Below are 20088 nucleotides of genomic sequence, written 5' to 3'. Positions count from 1 at the left end.
TTCAACATCCAAATCACAGATGACACTGTGGGTCTACATTCAACATCTCTTTGAACACACAAAAGCCCTATAAGGAGGCATCTCAAAACTTCAGTTGTTGGACATGAGTCAATCAATAAAGGGCTATAAACTCCAAACCTTTTCCTTCTTGCCAGAGTTTCCAGGCCTGTAATTTTAAATTTTTATGAAATTATGTGGAGAAAAACATCAATGAATTAACTTAACAGATTGAAAAGAAAATTGTTATCAAACTCAGTAAAACTTACATATCCAAGAAGGTTTTGAGAATCTTTCCCATGGTAGAAACTGTTGACTTTTTTCACACTTAATATCTCGAGCAAAATAACTCCGAAGCTATAAACATCAGACTTCACAGAAAATCGACCCTTTATAGCATACTCTGGGGCCATATATCCACTGCATTTCATCAATATTCAGTAACTATTGAAGTGTAATTGAGTGCTTGAAGATTTTATGTAAATAATAATTTCATTAATACTTAACCATAGTAATCAAGCAACAATTATATAGCAAGAATCAACAAGGATGAATGTGGATCTCATATATTATCAACTCAACAAACCATCGCTATAGGAAATGGACTCTGACTTGGAACTTACATGGTACCGACAACATTTTTTGTTTTCTCTCGAGTTTGTTCCATTTCAACTAGTTTTGCCAGGCCAAAGTCCGAAATCTTTGGGTTCATTTTAGCATCAAGTAAAATATTTCCAGGCTTAAGATCACGATGAATAATCTTGAATTGAGAATCTTCATGAAGATAAAGAAGACCACGTGCAATCCCTTCTATGATGTTATAACGCTTCTCCCAATTCAAATCTGCACGTTTGATTGGGTCTGTCCATTCATCCAAATAATGATCAACTTGGAGCTCAAATAGTTTACAAATACAGTAAGTCTGAGTAGTTATGGTTGTTAAAGAACAAAGTGATCAATTGCTAGAGGGATGGTATGAAAGAAATAGTTGAGAGGATAAGCGATAGACTAACCAAATAAGAAGTAATCAAGACTTTTGTTGGGGACAAACTCATAGATCAACAATTTTCCTTCCAAGCAGAAGCCTAGCATTCTAACAAGATTCCTATGTTGCAGCTTGGCTACTAAAGCAACTTCATTTTCAAATTCCACTTCACCTTGTGTAGAATTTCTAGAGAGTCTCGTCACAGCTATCTCTTGTCCATTTGAAAGCCTACCCTGGTGAAACATAAGAAGAAACTAAGGACTTTATTTATTTATTTATTTTTAACTTGACACAATAGAAAAAATAATTAAATATAATATGACAGTACATGTAGGTTATCAATACGGTAACATTTTCATTACCTTGTAAACAACACCAAATCCACCAACACCCAGCTTATTTATGTCAGAGAAGTCATTAGTAGCATCTTTTATTGTACTGAAGTCAAATTGCAATTAATGGACAAGATGAGCAAGAGATTAATCGATGAACAAACGTCTTTAACGATAGAAAATAAAATTTATGTAATTATGGTGGTGAATTAATGATGTATTTGAAGGATATGCTTGAGGCATAATTGTGCTTTCAGTGGAATAAGTTTGACAGCTTGAGTATTTTGACTATTGCATCGATGTTGGGAAGGCTAGAGTCCATTTAATGCCCATTATTCTATATTTAATTATTAAATTTCATTTTATTTTGCATTCAAAACCCTTTACTAATTGAAATAATATGTCACTTATATTTATTGATAACCGATAAAGGCCAAAGCTACGAGACCGAAAGCTAATTGGTACATTTCGGTTTAAATTTTAAAGACCTTATAACTTAGCGGTGGACTTTGATTTGGAGTTTGAACCAATGTGATAATGGGCTTGGTCTACTTGACCAATTACCCTCCTGACCTAGAATGACAATTGTGCGGTTGTCAAGCTTCCAAAAGACTCTTGTTTTCATCGAAGATTTTTAGTCATAGCTTAGCCCTTAGTCTCCTGTCATCAAGTCACCAACTTCATCGACCTTTTGGCACTAGGCAGACATCTGCCCCCATACATGATCTTACGCTTGGATAAATTTTAAAAAAGCACTAGAACGCCATTGTCAATGGTCCTTCATTGGCATCTAGGGTTTCTGGAAAATGTAATATTTCACATCAAATAGCCTTAACCTTTCCTCCGCTTACAAAGACTACAAATGTTCTTTTGAATTATGGCCAACATCAAGTATATAAGCAATGACTTCAAATCCCGAGGTTAATCATTCTTTGACAACTTTACGGAGTTTGGTTTTGAGGGTTTAATAGTGAGAAAGTTAACAAATAAATCACCTTTACTATCACTCTACAAATCCTCATGCAATTCTTTTGAAGTTATTTGATCCTTTTCCTCCTTTGAGAATTCGCTCCTTTTTCCCTATTTTTTTAGACCCCATCAATTCTGGTGTGGATGACGGATTGGTCTATATTTCTTGGTTTCAATAGAACTCATTATGAGCTTCATTTTATCTATTATTATCTAGAAATAATCAAGTTAGATTTTTAGAAATATTTTCCACATTCTCCCAAATCAATCGTTAATATCAAAATCTGATGAAGCAGCACAGACCAGTTTATCAATGGGATCCCCAAATGCATAATAAATGTTCGCTTTCAATCAGGGGAAAAATTGGATTTGGTAGGAGAACAACAAGCTGCAATGCTACAATGCTGCAATCACCATGTCTCTTCAAAACTTCGCATTCTTTTAAAATATTGCATCAGGATTGATACCAATATGGATCGCTCATATCGGATTCAATCAGATGGTTTTGCCCTTAACTTTGGTTAAAATTTATTTTTCACATAATTTTACCTATAGTTAGAACCATTCCCCAAATATAGGATCTTGCAGGTATCGGTATTGATGGCAGAGAAAAGGAAAAGGGACGCATCTAGAGGTCGGTAGCCTATGAGAAGAAATAGGGAACAAAAAGAGGGGGCTTGGGTTCACTTCAAGATTTGCAAGGAATCAATCATGCTTCGGAGAATGGGAAAAGATCTCACAAGCTACAACATATTTACATTATGTTCCATCCTAGAATAAAATCTTTTTTAAACCCCCTCCACCAATAATTACTCCACAGTAATAACTCCCTAATAATTACTTCTCCAGCAATAACTTCATAATAATTACACTTAAAAAATACAACATTAGTACATAATTTGTACATAACTGTTTGACACAAAATAAAAGAAACTACACATAAGTTAACAAAAATAAACACCCACACAGGTTTACAAGGGATATCTAGCCACAATGAAGTGATGTATGGCTGTGTATGTTTGCTTCTCCTCTGATATGTCATCAGTCCCTGACTGATTTCCTCATCACTATTGTCTTGGTATTCTCTTACTAGAGTTCTAAATCTTTCAAAGACAGATACAGATGCATATCCTTCAATCCCTTCCTTGTCCTTACTATCTACCATATCTTATCTAACCATCATATATAAAGATTTGAACTTCTCCTCTTTAAACATCACCTCATACCCTTTCGCCAAATACACCAATAAATAGAAAATTTGTGTTTCACAGAATACCATGCACATTTACAACCATTAAATTGCAAGTTAAGAGCTACAAACTAAACCCCACGAATTCCTCATCGGCCTGAAAAACCAGAAAGAATGACCTCAATTACTGAATGGACTTTTGAACCCAAAGGAGTCCTGTTTCCTTGAAGTCCCGTTCTCCCCATAAAAAACGCAGGTTCTCTGGGCTGAGGGAGTGTGTCAAGTGTCTGCTTCATCATCCAAATCACAGATGACATGGTAGGTCTACATTCAGCATCTCCTTGAACACACAAAAGCCCTACAAGTAGGCATCTCAAGACTTCAGTTGTTGGACATGAGTCTCTCAACAGAGGGTCTAGAAACTCCAAACCTTTGCCTTCTTGCCAGAGTCTCCAGGCCTGTAATTTATTAAATTTGCATGAAATTATATAGAGAAAAACATCAATTAATTAACTTAACTGATTGAAATGAAAATTGTTATCATAGTTAGTAAAACTTACATATCCAAGGAGGTTTTGAGAATCATCCCCACGGTAGAAATTGTTAATTCTTTCCCCACTTAATATCTCGAGCAAAATAACTCCAAAGCTATAAACATCAGACTTCACGGAAAATCGACCCTTTATAGCATACTCTGGGGCCATATATCCACTGCATTTATCAAAATTAGTAACTATTGAAGTGTCATTGAGTGCTAGAAGATTTTATATAAATAATAATATAAATAGTACTTAACTAGGGAAATTAAGCATCAATAATATCGCCATCCTCCAAAGAATAAAACCATGGAAATCAAGCATCAACAAGGATAAATGTGGATTTTAGAATATAAGCAATTCAACAAGCATTCGCTGCAGGAAATGGATTCTGACTTAGAACTTACATGGTACCAGCTATTTTTTTTGTTTTATCTCGAGTTTGACCAATTTCAATTAGTTTAGCCAGGCCGAAGTCTGAAATCTTTGGGTTCATTTTGGTATCAAGTAAAATATTGCCAGGCTTAAGATCACGATGAATAATCTTGAATTGAGAATCTTCATGAAGATAAAGAAGACCTCGTGCAATCCCTTCTATGATTTTATTGCGCATCTCCCAATTCAAGTCTGCACGTTTAATTTGGTCTGTCCATTCATCCAATTAAAGATCAATTTGGCACTCAAATGGTTTACAAATACAGTAAGTCATAATAGTTATGGTCGTGAAAGAATACAACGATCAATTGCTAGAGGGATGGTATGAAAGAAACATATTTGAGAGAATAAGAGATAGACAAACCAAATAAGAAGTAATCAAGACTTTTGTTGGGGACGAACTCATAGATCAATAGTTTCCCTTCCAAGCAGAAACCTAGCAATCTAACAAGATTCCTATGTTGAAGCTTGGCTAGTAAAGCAACCTCATTCTCGAATTCCAATTCACCTTGTTTAGAATTTCTAGAGAGTCTCTTCACAGCTACCTCATATCCATTTGAAAGCTTACCCTGGTGAAATATAGGAAGAAATTAAACTGAGGACTTTATATATTTTTAACTTGACACAATAGAAAACATAAATAAATATAAATGACATTACATATAGGTAATTAGTATGGTAACATTTTCATTACCTTGTAAACAGCACCAAATCCACCAGCACCCAACTTATTTACATCAGAGAAGTCATTGGTAGCATCTTTTACTGTACTGAAGTCATATTGCAAAGTATCCCCAGTAGTAATCTCTCCTAGAACTTCACATATAAACGATACAAAGTAAATTATAAGAAAATATTTCTACAAAAGAATTGTGAGAATACATATATCTCGGTTGGCGGTCCATGGGTGTTCATGGACCTCCACACCGTGGGGTTATGGCCTTGGTTAAGTAGTTTTGATTAGGTTCTTCTAAGTTTTCTATTGTATCTATGTTTCGTATTGTGTTTATACTTTAGGCTGAGCTAGGTGAATCTTTAGTCCCAGCTAAGTAAGTTTCTTATTACTTTTGTCACTTTGTTTTACTTCTAATATAAAGCACCAGGGGGCTGGGATGATAGAACATTACAGTTTATTGCCCATTTTTCTCCCCTCTTTAACTTTCGTTGTCTTCCTCTTCTCTCTCTAACTCCTGGTCTCCAAGGTACTGATATTAATGAGCACCTTTGATAACCTGGGTTAACTCTCTATTCTGATTTTGAAGGTGATCTACAAGGGTTTCTGTTGAAGGTTGCAGAAACCTATGCTGCTTAATATCGTTGTAGGCCCTAGTGGATGATGATACAATGATACACTAAGGTCTCTACTATTTTCATTGGATTGCATGGAGTCAGCAGTCGTTTGAGTACAATTATCTTCACAACCAGGGTTGCAGCAGATTTGGAATTCAGGTTTTGAAGGGATATCAAGATCCTAAGTTAATTTGAATCTACCCATCGGATTATCTTCAAGTCTTCAGATTATATTGCAAACTTCTCATTTAGTGATGAAAATGGGTTTATTAGTTAATTTACTTAAATCTCAGTAGTAAATTTTGTATGATTCTTCTTATATAAATTAAGTTGAAATATCAACTTGACCCACTATCTTTCCAAAAATATCATTTTTCTCACTTTCAAGAAAAATATGTTATCTAACTGTCCTAATCGTTAAATTTGACTATTAATTCAATTCAAATTTTTAATAATCCTCCCCTCCCCTCCCCTACCCTACCCTACCCTACCCTACCCTATTTTTGTAATACAAGAACTACCCTTATATGTATGTGAAAGCCCCCTCCGTCAAACTAAAATCCCTTTCTCCCTCTTTCTCCCTCTCCGAATAGATTGTCTGAAACCGTAAGGAGCCCTAAGAGAAGAAGTCGATTTGAAGCTTGAAGACCTTAAGAGAAAAGACGCTTGAAGGAGAAGGAGAAGGAGAGACCCATTAAAGAGGGGCAAGGTCGATGTCCTTTGTTGGGACCCATGAGTACTTGGCTCCTGAAATTATCAAAGGTGAAGGTCATGGGAGTGCTGTAGATTGGTGGACTTTTGGGATCTTCCTATATGAGCTCTTGTTCGGTAAGACTCCCTTCAAGGGGTCGGGTAACCGGGCAACCCTTCTCAATGTAGTGGGTCAGCCACTTCGATTCCCGGAGTCACCAATTGTAAGTTTCCCAACGAGGGATCTGATAATGGGGCTTCTGGTAAAGGAACCACAACACAGGTTAGCATTCAAGCGTGGGGCGACAGAAATCAAGCAACACCCCTTCTTTGAAGGAATAAACTGGGCTTTGATACGCTGTGCAAGCCCACCTGAGATTCCTAAGACGGTAGAGATTGAGAAGATTCCAGCACCCACAGCATCAACAAGCGAGAATGCTACTGCTGCTGCTGCTTCTGCAGATCAGAAAAGCTCTGATAATTATCTTGAATTTGATTTCTTTTAGCGACTCAGTGAACTAATAAATGTGCAATTCGTTTATATTCAAAGGAAGTTGTAGAGTGTTCTGAACATTTCAGAGATGGGTTGTGGTGGTGGTGGTGCTTCTCCTTCTCCTCCAAGCGTCTTCTTCTCTTAAGGTCTTCAAGCTTCAAACCGTCTTTTCTCTTAGGGTTCCTTACGGTTTCAGACAATCTAATCAGAGAAAGAGGGAAAGACAGAAAGAGGGAGAAAGGGGTTTTCGTTTGATGGAATGGCTTTCACATGCATATAAGGGTAGTTTTGATATTACACAAATAAGGGGTATTTTGAGAATTATAAAAATATTAATTTGATTTAACAATTAAATCTAACTGTTGGAATTGTTAAATAACATTTTTTTCTTGTAGAAGAGGGGAGTGATATTTTTGGAAAGGTAATGGGTCAAATTGATATTTCACCTTAGTTCAAGAGAGGGGAGTGATGTGTACCCTAAAAATAAAACTGGAACAAAAAAAAATTGGTTTCAATAATAGATCTTGCCAGGTGTAACATCAAAACATGTTCCACTTCCAGCAATAAATTTCTGATGCATTTTATTCTTTTTACAGAAACGTGAAACCTAACCCCTAAAAAAGGTTTCAATAATCGATCTGGACATGCATACCACAAACGTTGGACAAGGTTTGAAGCCCCTAATCAAGGAGGGTAAAAAAAAGGAGAAGTAGCAGCTGAGTCATAATTGAGTCGAATGAGTTCCAAGTTAGCTGACTGACAGATAAAAGAGAGGGGAGGTGAGCTGCTTGATACTATTTCAGCTTAAGAAAATATAAGATTAACAATCATCTTTGAGGCAACTGGGGAACATTTGCAATTGATTAAAAGAAAAAAAGGAGATTAAAACAAAGAACATAACAAAATATGCCTTTGGATGTTGACTTGAGTCTCTAAATTGCATGATTAACTCTTTTTACATACAAGTTTGATACTCCAGTAAACTAATGAAAGAATTAGTGAATTCTGAAAAATAATTACTCACCATAAACTTCTGACTTTGGCTTCCACTTTTGTAGGAAGATAAAAATGATAAGAAAAAGTATCAATGTAGTAACCACGGGAATAGCAATAGTAAATATAGTTCGAAATGAATTCCTCTCTTTTCCTGTATAAGTTAAAAACATTTTCATATGTTAGTTACTCATGGTACTGACTAATAAAAGTATAGAAATTCAAAACTGAGGTGTGCCGACTCCACAGCTCAATTCACCTTTTGTTTATCTATCAACTGTTTTATGGTGCTTAGGGGCAGAGCTAAAGCTCTATTAAATCACAAACAATGTGAGGATGGAATTGATGTAGAGCTGAACAGGGTCCTGTATACACTGTTCAACCATATTGTTCCTCCGTGAAGACAATATATTAAAAAGAACCTACTGTGAATGAGAGATTGTCACAACCAAAGATTTCATAAAGAGCTGCTACAAAGCAGGCCATGGTATAAAGTTCTCAAAACTATCATCTTTTCTTGTGCAGGATAGTGGTCTTCCCAAAAGCAAGAGTCCTTATTTATGGCCAGATTTCAAGGGCATACTTTCTCTCACCCATTTCTCACCAAACTAGAAATGGTGCTTGTTCTGGGTCTAATGGATGAGAACAGCTTATATTGTAATCCAGTTAACCCCTAAGTATTTTCCCATGAATCATGATCTAAAACTTGAGCAACATGAATATAATTATGAAGTTATGTGAGCTTAGGAAAAGTAAAAGAAGCTTGTTGAGTCTTCAGGTATACAACTTTTTAAGTAGTCCATTCCCCCCCCCCCCCCATGTTTATTTAGGAGCACAAACTTAGAGCTAAGGCAGTTGAATGGCAGAACCTCTTAAGGAGATAGTTTATATTTAGTCAAGATGGATCTTGTCGCCCAAGGCAAGATACCTTTGTGTTCATTACATACAGAAGAGATGAGGAAAAAAGAAGACAGTATATGCAACCAAAGCGACTCTTGCATAATTCCCAGTAAAAGCTATACAGGCTCCTCTTCTACCAGATATGAAACACTCTAGATTCAGCTTCTAAGGTGAACATATTTATAGAGGACAGGAACAAATATTATACTACCCAAGTAATAAATTATTTGATAAACATAAGAAATAATTGCTTTTGGGGGATTTCTTGCTCAAACTAGAATTGCCAAACACATGGAAGGTGAATGGGTAGTTCCAAGACTAATTAGAAGAGCAATTTTACAGCCACAACAAGACTCATTCTAGCACTGAATACATATATGAAAGAGTTTTCTTTCAATATTGGTGTTTATGCTTCACTAAAGAATTTAATTTTCAGCCTTAGCAAAAGTTATTTCAGCATTGAAGAACTAAATTTTCGATTACATTGAAGTCAATTTACTTATACCCATCACTGATTGAGGTTCTCTTACCTGTTAATGGAGGATCTGATGCAGCAGAATAGAAAGGACGATCACCATACCTTGCAACACAGGTGAGATAATAAACACCCAAACCTGAACTCCCATTAAATGTAATGGAAATGTAATCAGTAGCATTTCTCAGGCATTTCTGACAATCACTTGGAGAAAGATCACGAGTACACTGCATCAGCCCATATATCTTTTCAGAACTTGAAAAATTTGCTTCTCCAGTTGCGAAATATTTGATTCTAGAGGAAGAAGAAGAGTTGGTAGCCATTGTTGCAAGACTTTTCATCAAATTAATCAATGTCTGATTAAACCCATTTGGGTTTAAAACATTTCTGCTCTCCCATCTATAAGAATAGGGAAACCACCAACTAGCACCCCAATGACTATAGATATACTTCACCATACACTCTTCATACCATGTAATGGCTTGTTGGTTAGCTGCACAACGTTGTCTGACCTCTACAACTGCGGTTTCAACGCAATCTTGGCAAGTGCTGTGTTCAACATCGCCTCTGCAGAGGAATAAACCATAGACTTCATCTCTATTTTGGCCAACCGTGAGGCTGTAGAATCCATTGTTGATGGATAAAGAAGAGTTTGAAGATAGATAAGAGAGTAGAAGGTTGGTGTTTTCTCCAATTGGGATGTTGGTTGCGTTACTGTCACTATAATAATCTCTTGAGGCTGTACAGTAAGTATCAACGAAAGTTGGTTCGGAAATGGCAGCGAGGCAGAGACCGAAATTAAGGAAAATTGAAGAAAGGGTACAGAACAAACTCAAACTCAAACTCAAACTCAATCTCAAGCTCAAACAAGAACTCATAGAGTTCATCTCTGCATTTTCTATATGGGTTTCCTCTAGCTATGGCCTTTAAATGAACCTTTAGATAGATCCAGCGTGGCAAGTATTTGTGCAACATCGCTTGTCCAAAGGAATAAACCTTAGACTTGGTCTATCATGTCGGTGGCTAAAGAAGCATTAAAGGGTCTATCATGCCGGTGGCTAAAGAAGCATCAAAGGATAGAGAATAGAGAAGAAGATTGGCGTTTGCTCCAAATGGGTTGTTATTAGTTGCATTTTAATAAGCTCCTGTGCCGTAAAGGTTAGGAAAAGGCGGCCACCGCCGACTTTTTTTTTTTTTTTTTTTTTGTTGTTGGTAATGCCGCCGACTACTTAATTGATTGATTGGAATTCCTTTTTTAATGTTCCACGAAATGGAACCATTACGTAAGGATTTCTAGGACCTGAACCAGAATGAAAGTGTGAGGACCATGGCAGTGGCTGATATTTGTAGACATGTTTAGTTCGATGATAGCAACTGCACAATGATCAAATTCCCCCACACCATATTTCTTCGTGGTATTCTCGCCCCCAGATTCTCTGCAGTTGTCAAAGGGTGGTGAAGATCCCAGCCGTTGGATGGACCCTAGCATATATTCTCTTCCTCTTCTCTCGCACATCTCCTACTAACTTAGTTGGAAGGAGTTGACTGACCGAGTCCACTGAATTGTAATATTAACTCTGTTTCTACCGCCACCACAACCACAGAGCTCACCGAACCAACAGATAAACTTGTCAACTTAGTTGGTTCGTCTTGTGCTTTTTTTTTCTTGTTTTTTTTTTCTTCTTTTTTTTTTTGCATGACTAGTCCTATGGGTCCATACTAACTCCACAATTGCATAGATCGAGTCATATCGGAGTTGAATGAGAACCATTCAATTTTCACTAAAAGCAGTGAAGAACGCTAAACACCCCATGTGAGTGGCCCAAGGTGTCCCTAATCGGAGTCAAACTCAGGACGTCCGAGTTTACAGCTCGCACCAAGTTCGTTGCTCACCAACTACGCTACCCCCTTAGGTTCGTCTTGTGCTTCTTTACCTATCATCATGTTGGATCATAGATACAGATACCTCTAATCATATGGCATTGTGATCTCGGGATTGGATCCATCGATTCGTCCGGATCATATCAATTTGCAATACCAGCATTGATAGTGACACAGGTCTCAAGAGTGCAACACTATATTTTTATTCTTGAGATCTATTAGCCTTTAGCAGGGGCTTGAGAAGTTGTGTATTTCTATTATTGATTATAATGGATATTTCTTCTGGGCTAGAGCTAAGGATGTGAATTCGAAATTGAAACTGTTTACAGAAATGGAATCGAACCGTTTACAATGAACTGTGAAAAAGTTTATTAAATGATTCGGATTCGGGTTGGTTTTAAAATTAAATCCGTGATTTGATTTTGATTTTAAAATTTAAACCATTTGTAAACTATTAAATCAATTAACATATATGTAGTAAGTTTAAGTCATTCAATGTTAAATTTACATACATTTCAATAAAAAAAAAATTTAAGTTTACATTAAACAACTATTAAAAAAGAATATAATTATAAAAAAGTTCAATTCAATTCAATGTTACAATTTACATCTATTTCACTAAAAAATTTAAAAGTAAAGAAGTTGTTTGGATAAAAAAATTAGAAAACAAAAGAGAACTGTTTAAACCAAAACGTTTATAAATGGTTTCGGTTTTAATTATGTAAATTCCAAAGCCTGCGATGGTATTGAAAGGGTTGTTATTTCACAATAGGTCCTTTTGTGATTTAAGTTTGGTTGATTAGTCTTATTCTTTCTCCTATTGAAAAACCAAGATAATGTTGAGTCTCGCCTGCACTATGGTGCCCTGTGTTGATATCAATGACAACACCACCTACATTGTGTGTACAACAGATAGATTTTTGGATGTTTTTATTGCTTAATGTGCAAACCTTAGACGATCCAATATTGGCTATCTTAGACGATGAATAGCTATCTTGCAAGTTTTACTTATGCTAATTAATTAAATTTAATCACCCTTTTTAAAAAAAATTATTACTAAATTTACTTCGACGTGAGACTTAATTTTTTTAAATATCAATTTAGTTTTCATACTTCATATCTCCTTCACTATTCATAAAATCACAGTCCAAAATTGAGTTTTTATTGGGTTATTATTCTTTCTCAGTCTTTTGCTTTCTCAAACTTGAAAAGTATGTGATATTTTCAAATGATTTCCTAATATTATAACATTTTATGAACCTTTCATATGTTCTGAACCACCTAATAACTAAATCAGTGCACATATAGAATATGCACCCACACAGCAAATCTTTCATTTATTTAAGCAACAAAACTTTTATCAGATCTAACAATCCTATATAAAATACAACAAAATAAAACAAACTGTACATAAATTAACAAAAAAATGCACCTATACATTTTACTAAGGGACATCTAGCCATGATGAAGTGATGTGTGTCTCTCTACATCTGATTCTTCTCTGTTATGTCCTAAATCCCTGAGTGATGTCCTCATCGCTTATTATCTTGGTATTCTCTTACTACTGCTCTAAATCTTTCAAGGAAAGCTACAACTGACATATCCTTTAATCCCCTTGTCCTCACCATCCACCATATTGAAGCTAACCATCCTATATAAAGATTTGAAGTTCCCTTTAAAAGCCACCTCCTACCTTTTTCCTAATACACATTCAGATAGCAAAACTGTGTTTACACAAAATATCATGCACTTTTACAACCATTAAATTGCAAGTTAGAGCTATACAGACTACATTACAACCATCAAATTGCAAGTTAGAGCTATATACAGATTACACTACACGAATTCCTCATCGGGCTGAAAAACCAGAAAGAATGACCTCGATTACTGAATGAACATGTGAACCCAAAGGAGTCCGATTTTCTTGAAGTCTTGATCTCCTAGCAAAAACTGCTGGTTCTTTGGGTTGAGGGAGTGTGTCAAGTGTCTGCTTCAACATCCAAATCACAGATGACACTGTGGGTCTACATTCAACATCTCTTTGAACACACAAAAGCCCTATAAGGAGGCATCTCAAAACTTCAGCTGTTGGACATGAGTCAATCAACAAAGGGTCTATAAACTCCAAACCTTTGCCTTCTTGCCAGAGTTTCCAGGCCTGTAATTTTAAATTTTTATGAAATTATGTGGAGAAAAACATCAATGAATTAACTTAACAGATTGAAAAGAAAATTGTTATCAAAGTCAGTAAAACTTACATATCCAAGAAGGTTTTGAGAATCTTCCCCATGGTAGAAACTATTGACTTTTTTCGCACTTAATATCTCGAGCAAAATAACTCCGAAGCTATAAACATCAGACTTCACAGAAAATCGACCCTTTATAGCATACTCTGGGGCCATATATCCACTGCATTTCATCAATATTCAGTAACTATTGAAGTGTAATTGAGTGCTTGAAGATTTTATGTAAATAATAATTTCATTAATATTTAACCATAGTAATCAAGCAACAATTATATAGCAAGAATCAACAAGGATGAATGTCGATCTCATATATTATCAACTCAACAAACCATCGCTATAGGAAATGGACTCTGACTTGGAACTTACATGGTACCAACAACATTTTTTGTTTTCTCTCGAGTTTGTTCCATTTCAACTAGTTTTGCCAGGCCGAAGTCTGAAATCTTTGGGTTCATTTTAGCATCAAGTAAAATATTTCCAGGCTTAAGATCACGATGAATAATCTTGAATTGAGAATCTTCATGAAGATAAAGAAGACCACGTGCAATCCCTTCTATGATGTTATAACGCTTCTCCCAATTCAAATCTGCACGTTTGATTGGGTCTGTCCATTCATCCAAATAATGATCAACTTGGAGCTCAAATAGTTTACAAATACAGTAAGTCTGAGTAGTTATGGTTGTTAAAGAACAAAGTGATCAATTGCTAGAGGGATGGTATGAAAGAAATAGTTGAGAGGATAAGTGATAGACTAACCAAATAAGAAGTAATCAAGACTTTTGTTGGGGACAAACTCATAGATCAACAATTTTCCTTCCAAGCAGAAGCCTAGCAATCTAACAAGATTCCTGTGTTGCAGCTTGGCTACTAAAGCAACTTCATTTTCAAATTCCACTTCACCTTGTGTAGAATTTCTAGAGAGTCTCTTCACAGCTATCTCTTGTCCATTTGAAAGCCTACCCTGGTGAAACATAAGAAGAAACTAAGGACTTTATTTATTTATTTATTTTTAACTTGACACAATAGAAAAAATAATTAAATATAATATGACAGTACATGTAGGTTATCGATACGGTAACATTTTCATTACCTTGTAAACAACACCAAATCCACCAACACCCAGCTTATTTATGTCAGAGAAATCATTAGTAGCATCTTTTATTGTACTGAAGTCATATTGCAAAGTATCCCCCCTAATTGTCTCGTCCAGAACTTCACATATAAACGATACAAAGGTAAATTATAAGCAATTTTTTCTATGAAGGAATGATTCTATGGAAGAATTTAAATATGAATCACATTTAGATGGAACACAATTGAAGTATGTAGGAAAATAAAAAAATATTTGAGGACCAATACTTCTCATTTTGTTAAAACTATCTGGATATGCTCATTATGATATTTAATAGTTCAAGATCATAATATCAACTATGGAACAAGGAATTGAACAGCTTCACTCAACGAGATAGAGGGATGCTCAGTTGCTTGTTTGGTTAGAAAACAGAAAGTTGCTTTTAGCAGCCAAGTTCAATGCCGTGCAATATATTTTGTATTTATTTCTTTTCTTGAAATTATGGGAGATCAAGGCTATCTTTCATGGTCTTGAATATTAGAAAATTACAGATAGATGGCTTGAACTCAATAGGATTGCTGGTTCTCCCTCTACTTTCCATAACTGGAACTATTGTATTTTTTACTTCATCCCTCTATCAACCTTTCCAGTTCTAACTAATGATGTCTACTTTTTATACAATAGACTTGAATTAAAATCCAGAACCCAACTTCATCCACTTCCTGTCTTTCCCACCAGTAACCCCCACCCCTAAATAACCTCCATCAAAAATAAAGAATAAGTAAAAAGAAAAAAAGTATAGAAGGGATCGTGACCATTGTCAGGTATATCTTTGAAACACACTAATTCAAAGGAGAGTACAACATATGTCGATTTTTATGAAAATTCCTTGTAATAGATATGACAATATTAAAATGGGGCACATTAACGAGAGAGAGAGAGGGGGGTCAAAATACTAGTAGAGATCATGGAAGTCAGTAAACAGAGTGAAAGATATTGTTATAGTAATTTTGAATTGGTGATCAATTACCAAAAGTGAAAATGGTAAACTTGGCAATTAGTGATGAAAATGGGTTTATTGGTTAACTTACTTAATCTCAGCAGTAAATTTTGTATATAATTATTTTTACATAAACATAAAGCTTCCATAAAAAAATTAGTCTCAGTAATAGATATGGACATGCATTCCATCAAAACATGTTGATGACTTGATGTATTTTCAGCAATAAATTTCAGATGCATTTTATCCTTTTTACAGGATGTAAAACTCACCCCCTAAGAAAAAAGACTTTAATAATAGATATGGACATTCATACCATAAAAGTTGGACAAGGTTTGAAGCAACTAATCAAGGAGGGGAGAGTGGGGAGGGTGGGGAGGAGGGGGAAGGAGAAGAAGCAGCTGAGTCATAAACTGAGTTGAATCAGTTCCACGATAGTTGACTGACAGATAAAAGAGAGGGGAGGTGAGCTGCTTGATAATTCTTACCAAATGTAACTGGAAGAAATAAAGGAAAAGTGTTTCATCTGAAGAAAATATAAGATTAAAAAATCATCTTTGAGGCAGGTGGGAAACATTTGCAGTTGATTAAAAACAAAAATAGGAGATTAAATTATAGAACATAACAAAAATATGCCTGTGAAAGTTGACTTGATACTCTAAATTCCATGATTAACTTTTTGTTACATACAAGTTTGATACTCCAGTAAATAATGAAAGATTCAGCAAATTCTGAGACATGATTACTCACCATAATCTTCTGACTTTCGCTTTCTCTTTTGTATGAGGTAAAAAAGGATAGGAAAAAGTATCACTATGATAACCACGAGAATAGCAATAATTAAGATTGTTCGAAATGAATTCTTCCCTTTTCCTGTGTAAGCCAAAAACATTTTCACATGTAAGTTACTCATGGTATTGCTCCTAACAAAAGTTTACAAATTCAAGACCAAGGTGTGCTGACTCCAGAGCTCAATTCACCTTTTGTTTATCTATCAACTGTTTTATGGTGCTTAAGGCCTTTTAGCAGAGCTAAAACTCTATCAAATCACAAACAATGTAAGCATATGTCGAATTGACATAGATCAGAACAGAGTCCTACATACTCTGTTCAACTCTATTATTCCTCCCTGAAGACAATATATTAAAAAGAACTTGCTGTAAGAGAGAGATTATAACAAGCAAAGATTTCATAAAGAGCTGCTACAAAGTAGGCCATGGTATAAAGTTTCTCAGACTATCATCTTTTCTTGTGCAGGATAGTGGTCTTCCCAAAAGCAAGTCTCCTTATGGCCAGATTTCAAGGGCATACTTTCTCTCGCCCAGTTCTCACCAAGCTAGAAATGAGGCTTTTCTGGGTCTCATGGATAAGAACAGCATATATTGGATTCCAGTTAACCCCTAAGTATTTTTCCATGAATCATGTTCTATAACTTGGGCAACATGAATATAACTATAAAATTAGGAGAGCTTAGGAAAAGTAAAAGAAGGTTGTCAAAGGCAGTTGAAAGGGGGAACCTCTCAAGGAAATACCAAATTACTTTAGAATTGGATACAGAAATAAATAAATAAATAACCAATAGGCCAACACCTAAGTTAAATCTGTCAATGACAGGACCTCAGAAAGAACAGTAAACAGTTTATGTTTAGTCAAGATGGATCTTGTCACCCAAGGCAAGATACCTTTGTGTTCATTGTATACAGTAGAGATGAGGAAAAAAGAAAAATGCAACCAAAGCATCTGTTGTATAGTTCCCAGTAATGGCAATACAGCCTCTTCTTCAATCAGATATGGAACACTCCAGATCCAGCTTCCAAGGGGGCATATTTATAGGGGACAGGAGCAAATATTATACTACCCACGTAATGAATTATATTGATAAACATAGGAAAGAATTGCTTTTGGGGGGGTTTATAGCTCATACTAGAATTGCCAAACACGTGGAAGGTGAATGGCTAGATCCAAGACTAAATAGGAGAGCAATTTTACAGCCCTAACAAGACTCATTCTAGCACTGAACACTGAAATGAAAACTTTGCTTCCAATTTTGGGGTTTATGGTAAAGAATGCAAAATACAGGGATGATTAATGGCTAGGTACAAGCCTAATGGCCCTATTAATAAGAAGAGAAATTAAATTTTCAGCCCTAGCAAAAAAGTGCATAGTTTTGCTCAAGTTACTATACTCACTGATTGAGGGAGGAGCTGATGCAGAAAAATTCAGTTTATAGAAAGGACGATCACTATATCTTGCAGAACAGTTGAAAAAATAAGCACCCAAACCTGAACTCCCATTAAACTGAATGGAAATCTTATCAATAGCATTTCTCAGGCATTTGTAACAATCACTTGGAGAAAGATTAGGAGTACACTGCAACAACCCATATATCTTCTCAAACCTTGTAAAGTTTACTTCTCCAGTTGCGAAGTATAAGATTCTAGAGGAAGAAGCAGAGTTGATAGCCATTGTCGCAAGGTTGTTCATCAAATTAGACAATTTCTGAAGAAACCCTTTTGGGTCGGAGATTAATCTGCTTCCCCTTCTATAAACTTGGGGATCCCACCAATGAGAAGCCCAGTGACCATATGAATACCAAAGCATGCATTCTTCATACCATATAATGGCTTCTTGGTTAACTGCACAGATTTTTGTGATCTCTTTAGTTGCAGTAGCGACGCAATTTTGACAAGTGCTGTGCTCAACGTCGCCTCTGCAGAGAAATAAACCATAGACTTCATCTCTATTGTGGCCAATCGTGGCGTTGAAGAATCCATTGTTGGTGGGTAAAGAAGCATTAGAGGATAAAATAGAGAGAAAAAGGTCGAGGTTTGCTACAATTGGGAGGTTTGCGTTAATATAATAACGTGTACAGTAAGTATCAACAAAAGTGGGTTTGGAAACGGCAGTGGCGGGAGGCAGAGCCCCAAATTAAGGAGAATTGAAGAAAGGGTACAGACCCAACTGAAACTCATAGTTCCTCTCTGGTTTTCTATGGTGTCCTCTAGCTCAGGATCTATGTGTGGCTTTTTAATGATGGGTTCTAAAGAATTAATGGCGGAAAGACACTTGGGTTAGTTGATACAAAAAGTCGTGCAGTGAATAGATAAATATTCAGATTTTTTAAGAAACGGGACGACTACGTAGACGACTGATTGGGAACACTACGTAGAATGCATGACGAATAATGACGAACACGGCATGTCATGGGGGCCCTCGTTTAACATGTCTTTGTTAGTCATCTATTTTTCATGGCATCATTTTCGTGATGGATGGTAAGTAATTCTATGCCTGTGCATCTGACAGGTTGAAGAATCGTTGGAGAGATTCTCAATCTAAGTACCTTATCAAGTTAGCGTGTTCACCATGGTTTTTAGTGTCTGTATCGGATTTTTTGTATTGAGTGATTCATATTAGTTTGGAAGTGTTCGATCTCGATCTCATATTTGTTGAATAGTATGGACTAAGGGTAAAAAAATCGGAAAAATTTTGTTTTTAAGGTAAAGCGGAGTATTTCTATTTGATACCAATCCGTTTCGATACCGTAACAATTTTGGGGAAGACTGAAATTCATTGCAATATGGTGCTCTAAGACCATGGTTTCCACATCCAACTATCTAGACATGAAAATGCACGTCGAGATCCTCTCCAATGGGTAGGTTACTCAGAGAGACATTCAACGATTGGGATGATCCAGCCATATGCTGGGGTGCATGGGTCCTCCCAACCACTGGATTCTTCTCTGGGTAGCCTAACATATGGATCCGTGAGAGTACTTAGTTTGTACAAGAGTTGTTGGATCTTTTCACATTCGTTGTGTATGGGAATGGAAAATGTGAGGTTCTTTCCTCCCCAATTTATTTATAGACATTATAGAATAGACATGACCCTTTTTTGGTGGAAATGGAATAGACATGATTACAACGATAGTAGTGTGCACAAGAGCTGTTGGATCTTTTTGGATCTTTTCACATTCATTGTGTCTGAGAATGGAAAATGTAGGTTCTTTCCTCTCTAATCTATTTGTAGACATTATAGAATATACATGATTACAACCATTGTAATGTGCACACAAGAGTTGTTGGATCTTTTCACATTCATTGTGTATGGTAATGAAAAATGTCAAGTAGTAGGGGTGAAAAATGTCAACACAAGAGTTGTTGGATCTTTCCTCTCGAATTTATTTATAGACATTATAGAATAGGCCTAATTACAGCCATAGCAATAGGGGTGTCAAAGAAAAGCCCGGTCAGCCTGAATCTATCTTAACTTGTCTGACCTAACGTTGGACCAGATTGAACTTGTGTTGAGTTAAGAGGCCTTAGGATTAGACTAGGATTTTTGTTAGGGGAACTAGGTACCTCTTGTCACCCAGCCAAACCCAACCCATTGACACCCCAATATTGCCTTTTTGTTAGGTGAACTAGGTAACTAATTAAGAGTTTTTTTTTTTTTCTTTTTTTTTGATTAAGGGACCAAGGTGGCTGATTGTGTGGCATCTTTTGATGATCACAAGATCATATGAGGACCTGGTCTGAATTCAGCTATTGGCCTTTATTAAATGAATCCATACATGATGGTGAAGTGAGGTCCACAGAATTGACGGCC

General features: G+C 36.0%; 2 protein-coding genes across 2 annotated transcripts; both read right to left on the bottom strand.

Moving 5' to 3' along the window:
* Window positions 1-112: 112 nt before the first annotated feature.
* Window positions 113-3448, bottom strand: LOC122059852 (cysteine-rich receptor-like protein kinase 10). Its single transcript, XM_042622896.1, has 6 exons — window positions 3374-3448; window positions 1345-1431; window positions 1011-1215; window positions 621-858; window positions 267-417; window positions 113-166 (listed from the first exon to the last, which is right to left on the bottom strand). Exons 1-6 carry the CDS (start codon window positions 3446-3448, stop codon window positions 113-115), a joined length of 810 nt encoding a protein of 269 aa, XP_042478830.1.
* On the bottom strand, window positions 3131-18222 carry LOC122059851 (cysteine-rich receptor-like protein kinase 6). The gene is made up of 14 exons (XM_042622895.1): window positions 17673-18222; window positions 16234-16356; window positions 14502-14623; window positions 14168-14372; window positions 13778-14015; window positions 13424-13574; window positions 13018-13323; window positions 9340-10201; window positions 7941-8063; window positions 5138-5259; window positions 4808-5012; window positions 4416-4653; window positions 4033-4183; window positions 3131-3930 (listed from the first exon to the last, which is right to left on the bottom strand). The coding sequence occupies exons 1-14, from the start codon at window positions 18082-18084 to the stop codon at window positions 3622-3624; spliced, it is 3567 nt and encodes a 1188-aa protein (XP_042478829.1). The 5' UTR covers window positions 18085-18222; the 3' UTR covers window positions 3131-3621.
* Window positions 18223-20088: the final 1866 nt, after the last annotated feature.

The sequence above is a fragment of the Macadamia integrifolia genome, chromosome 13 (assembly GCF_013358625.1).
Source record: "Macadamia integrifolia cultivar HAES 741 chromosome 13, SCU_Mint_v3, whole genome shotgun sequence".
NCBI classification, from domain to species: Eukaryota; Viridiplantae; Streptophyta; class Magnoliopsida; order Proteales; family Proteaceae; genus Macadamia; species Macadamia integrifolia.
Note: the sequence above shows the minus strand (reverse complement) of the source record. Positions and strands in the feature narration are given on the sequence as shown.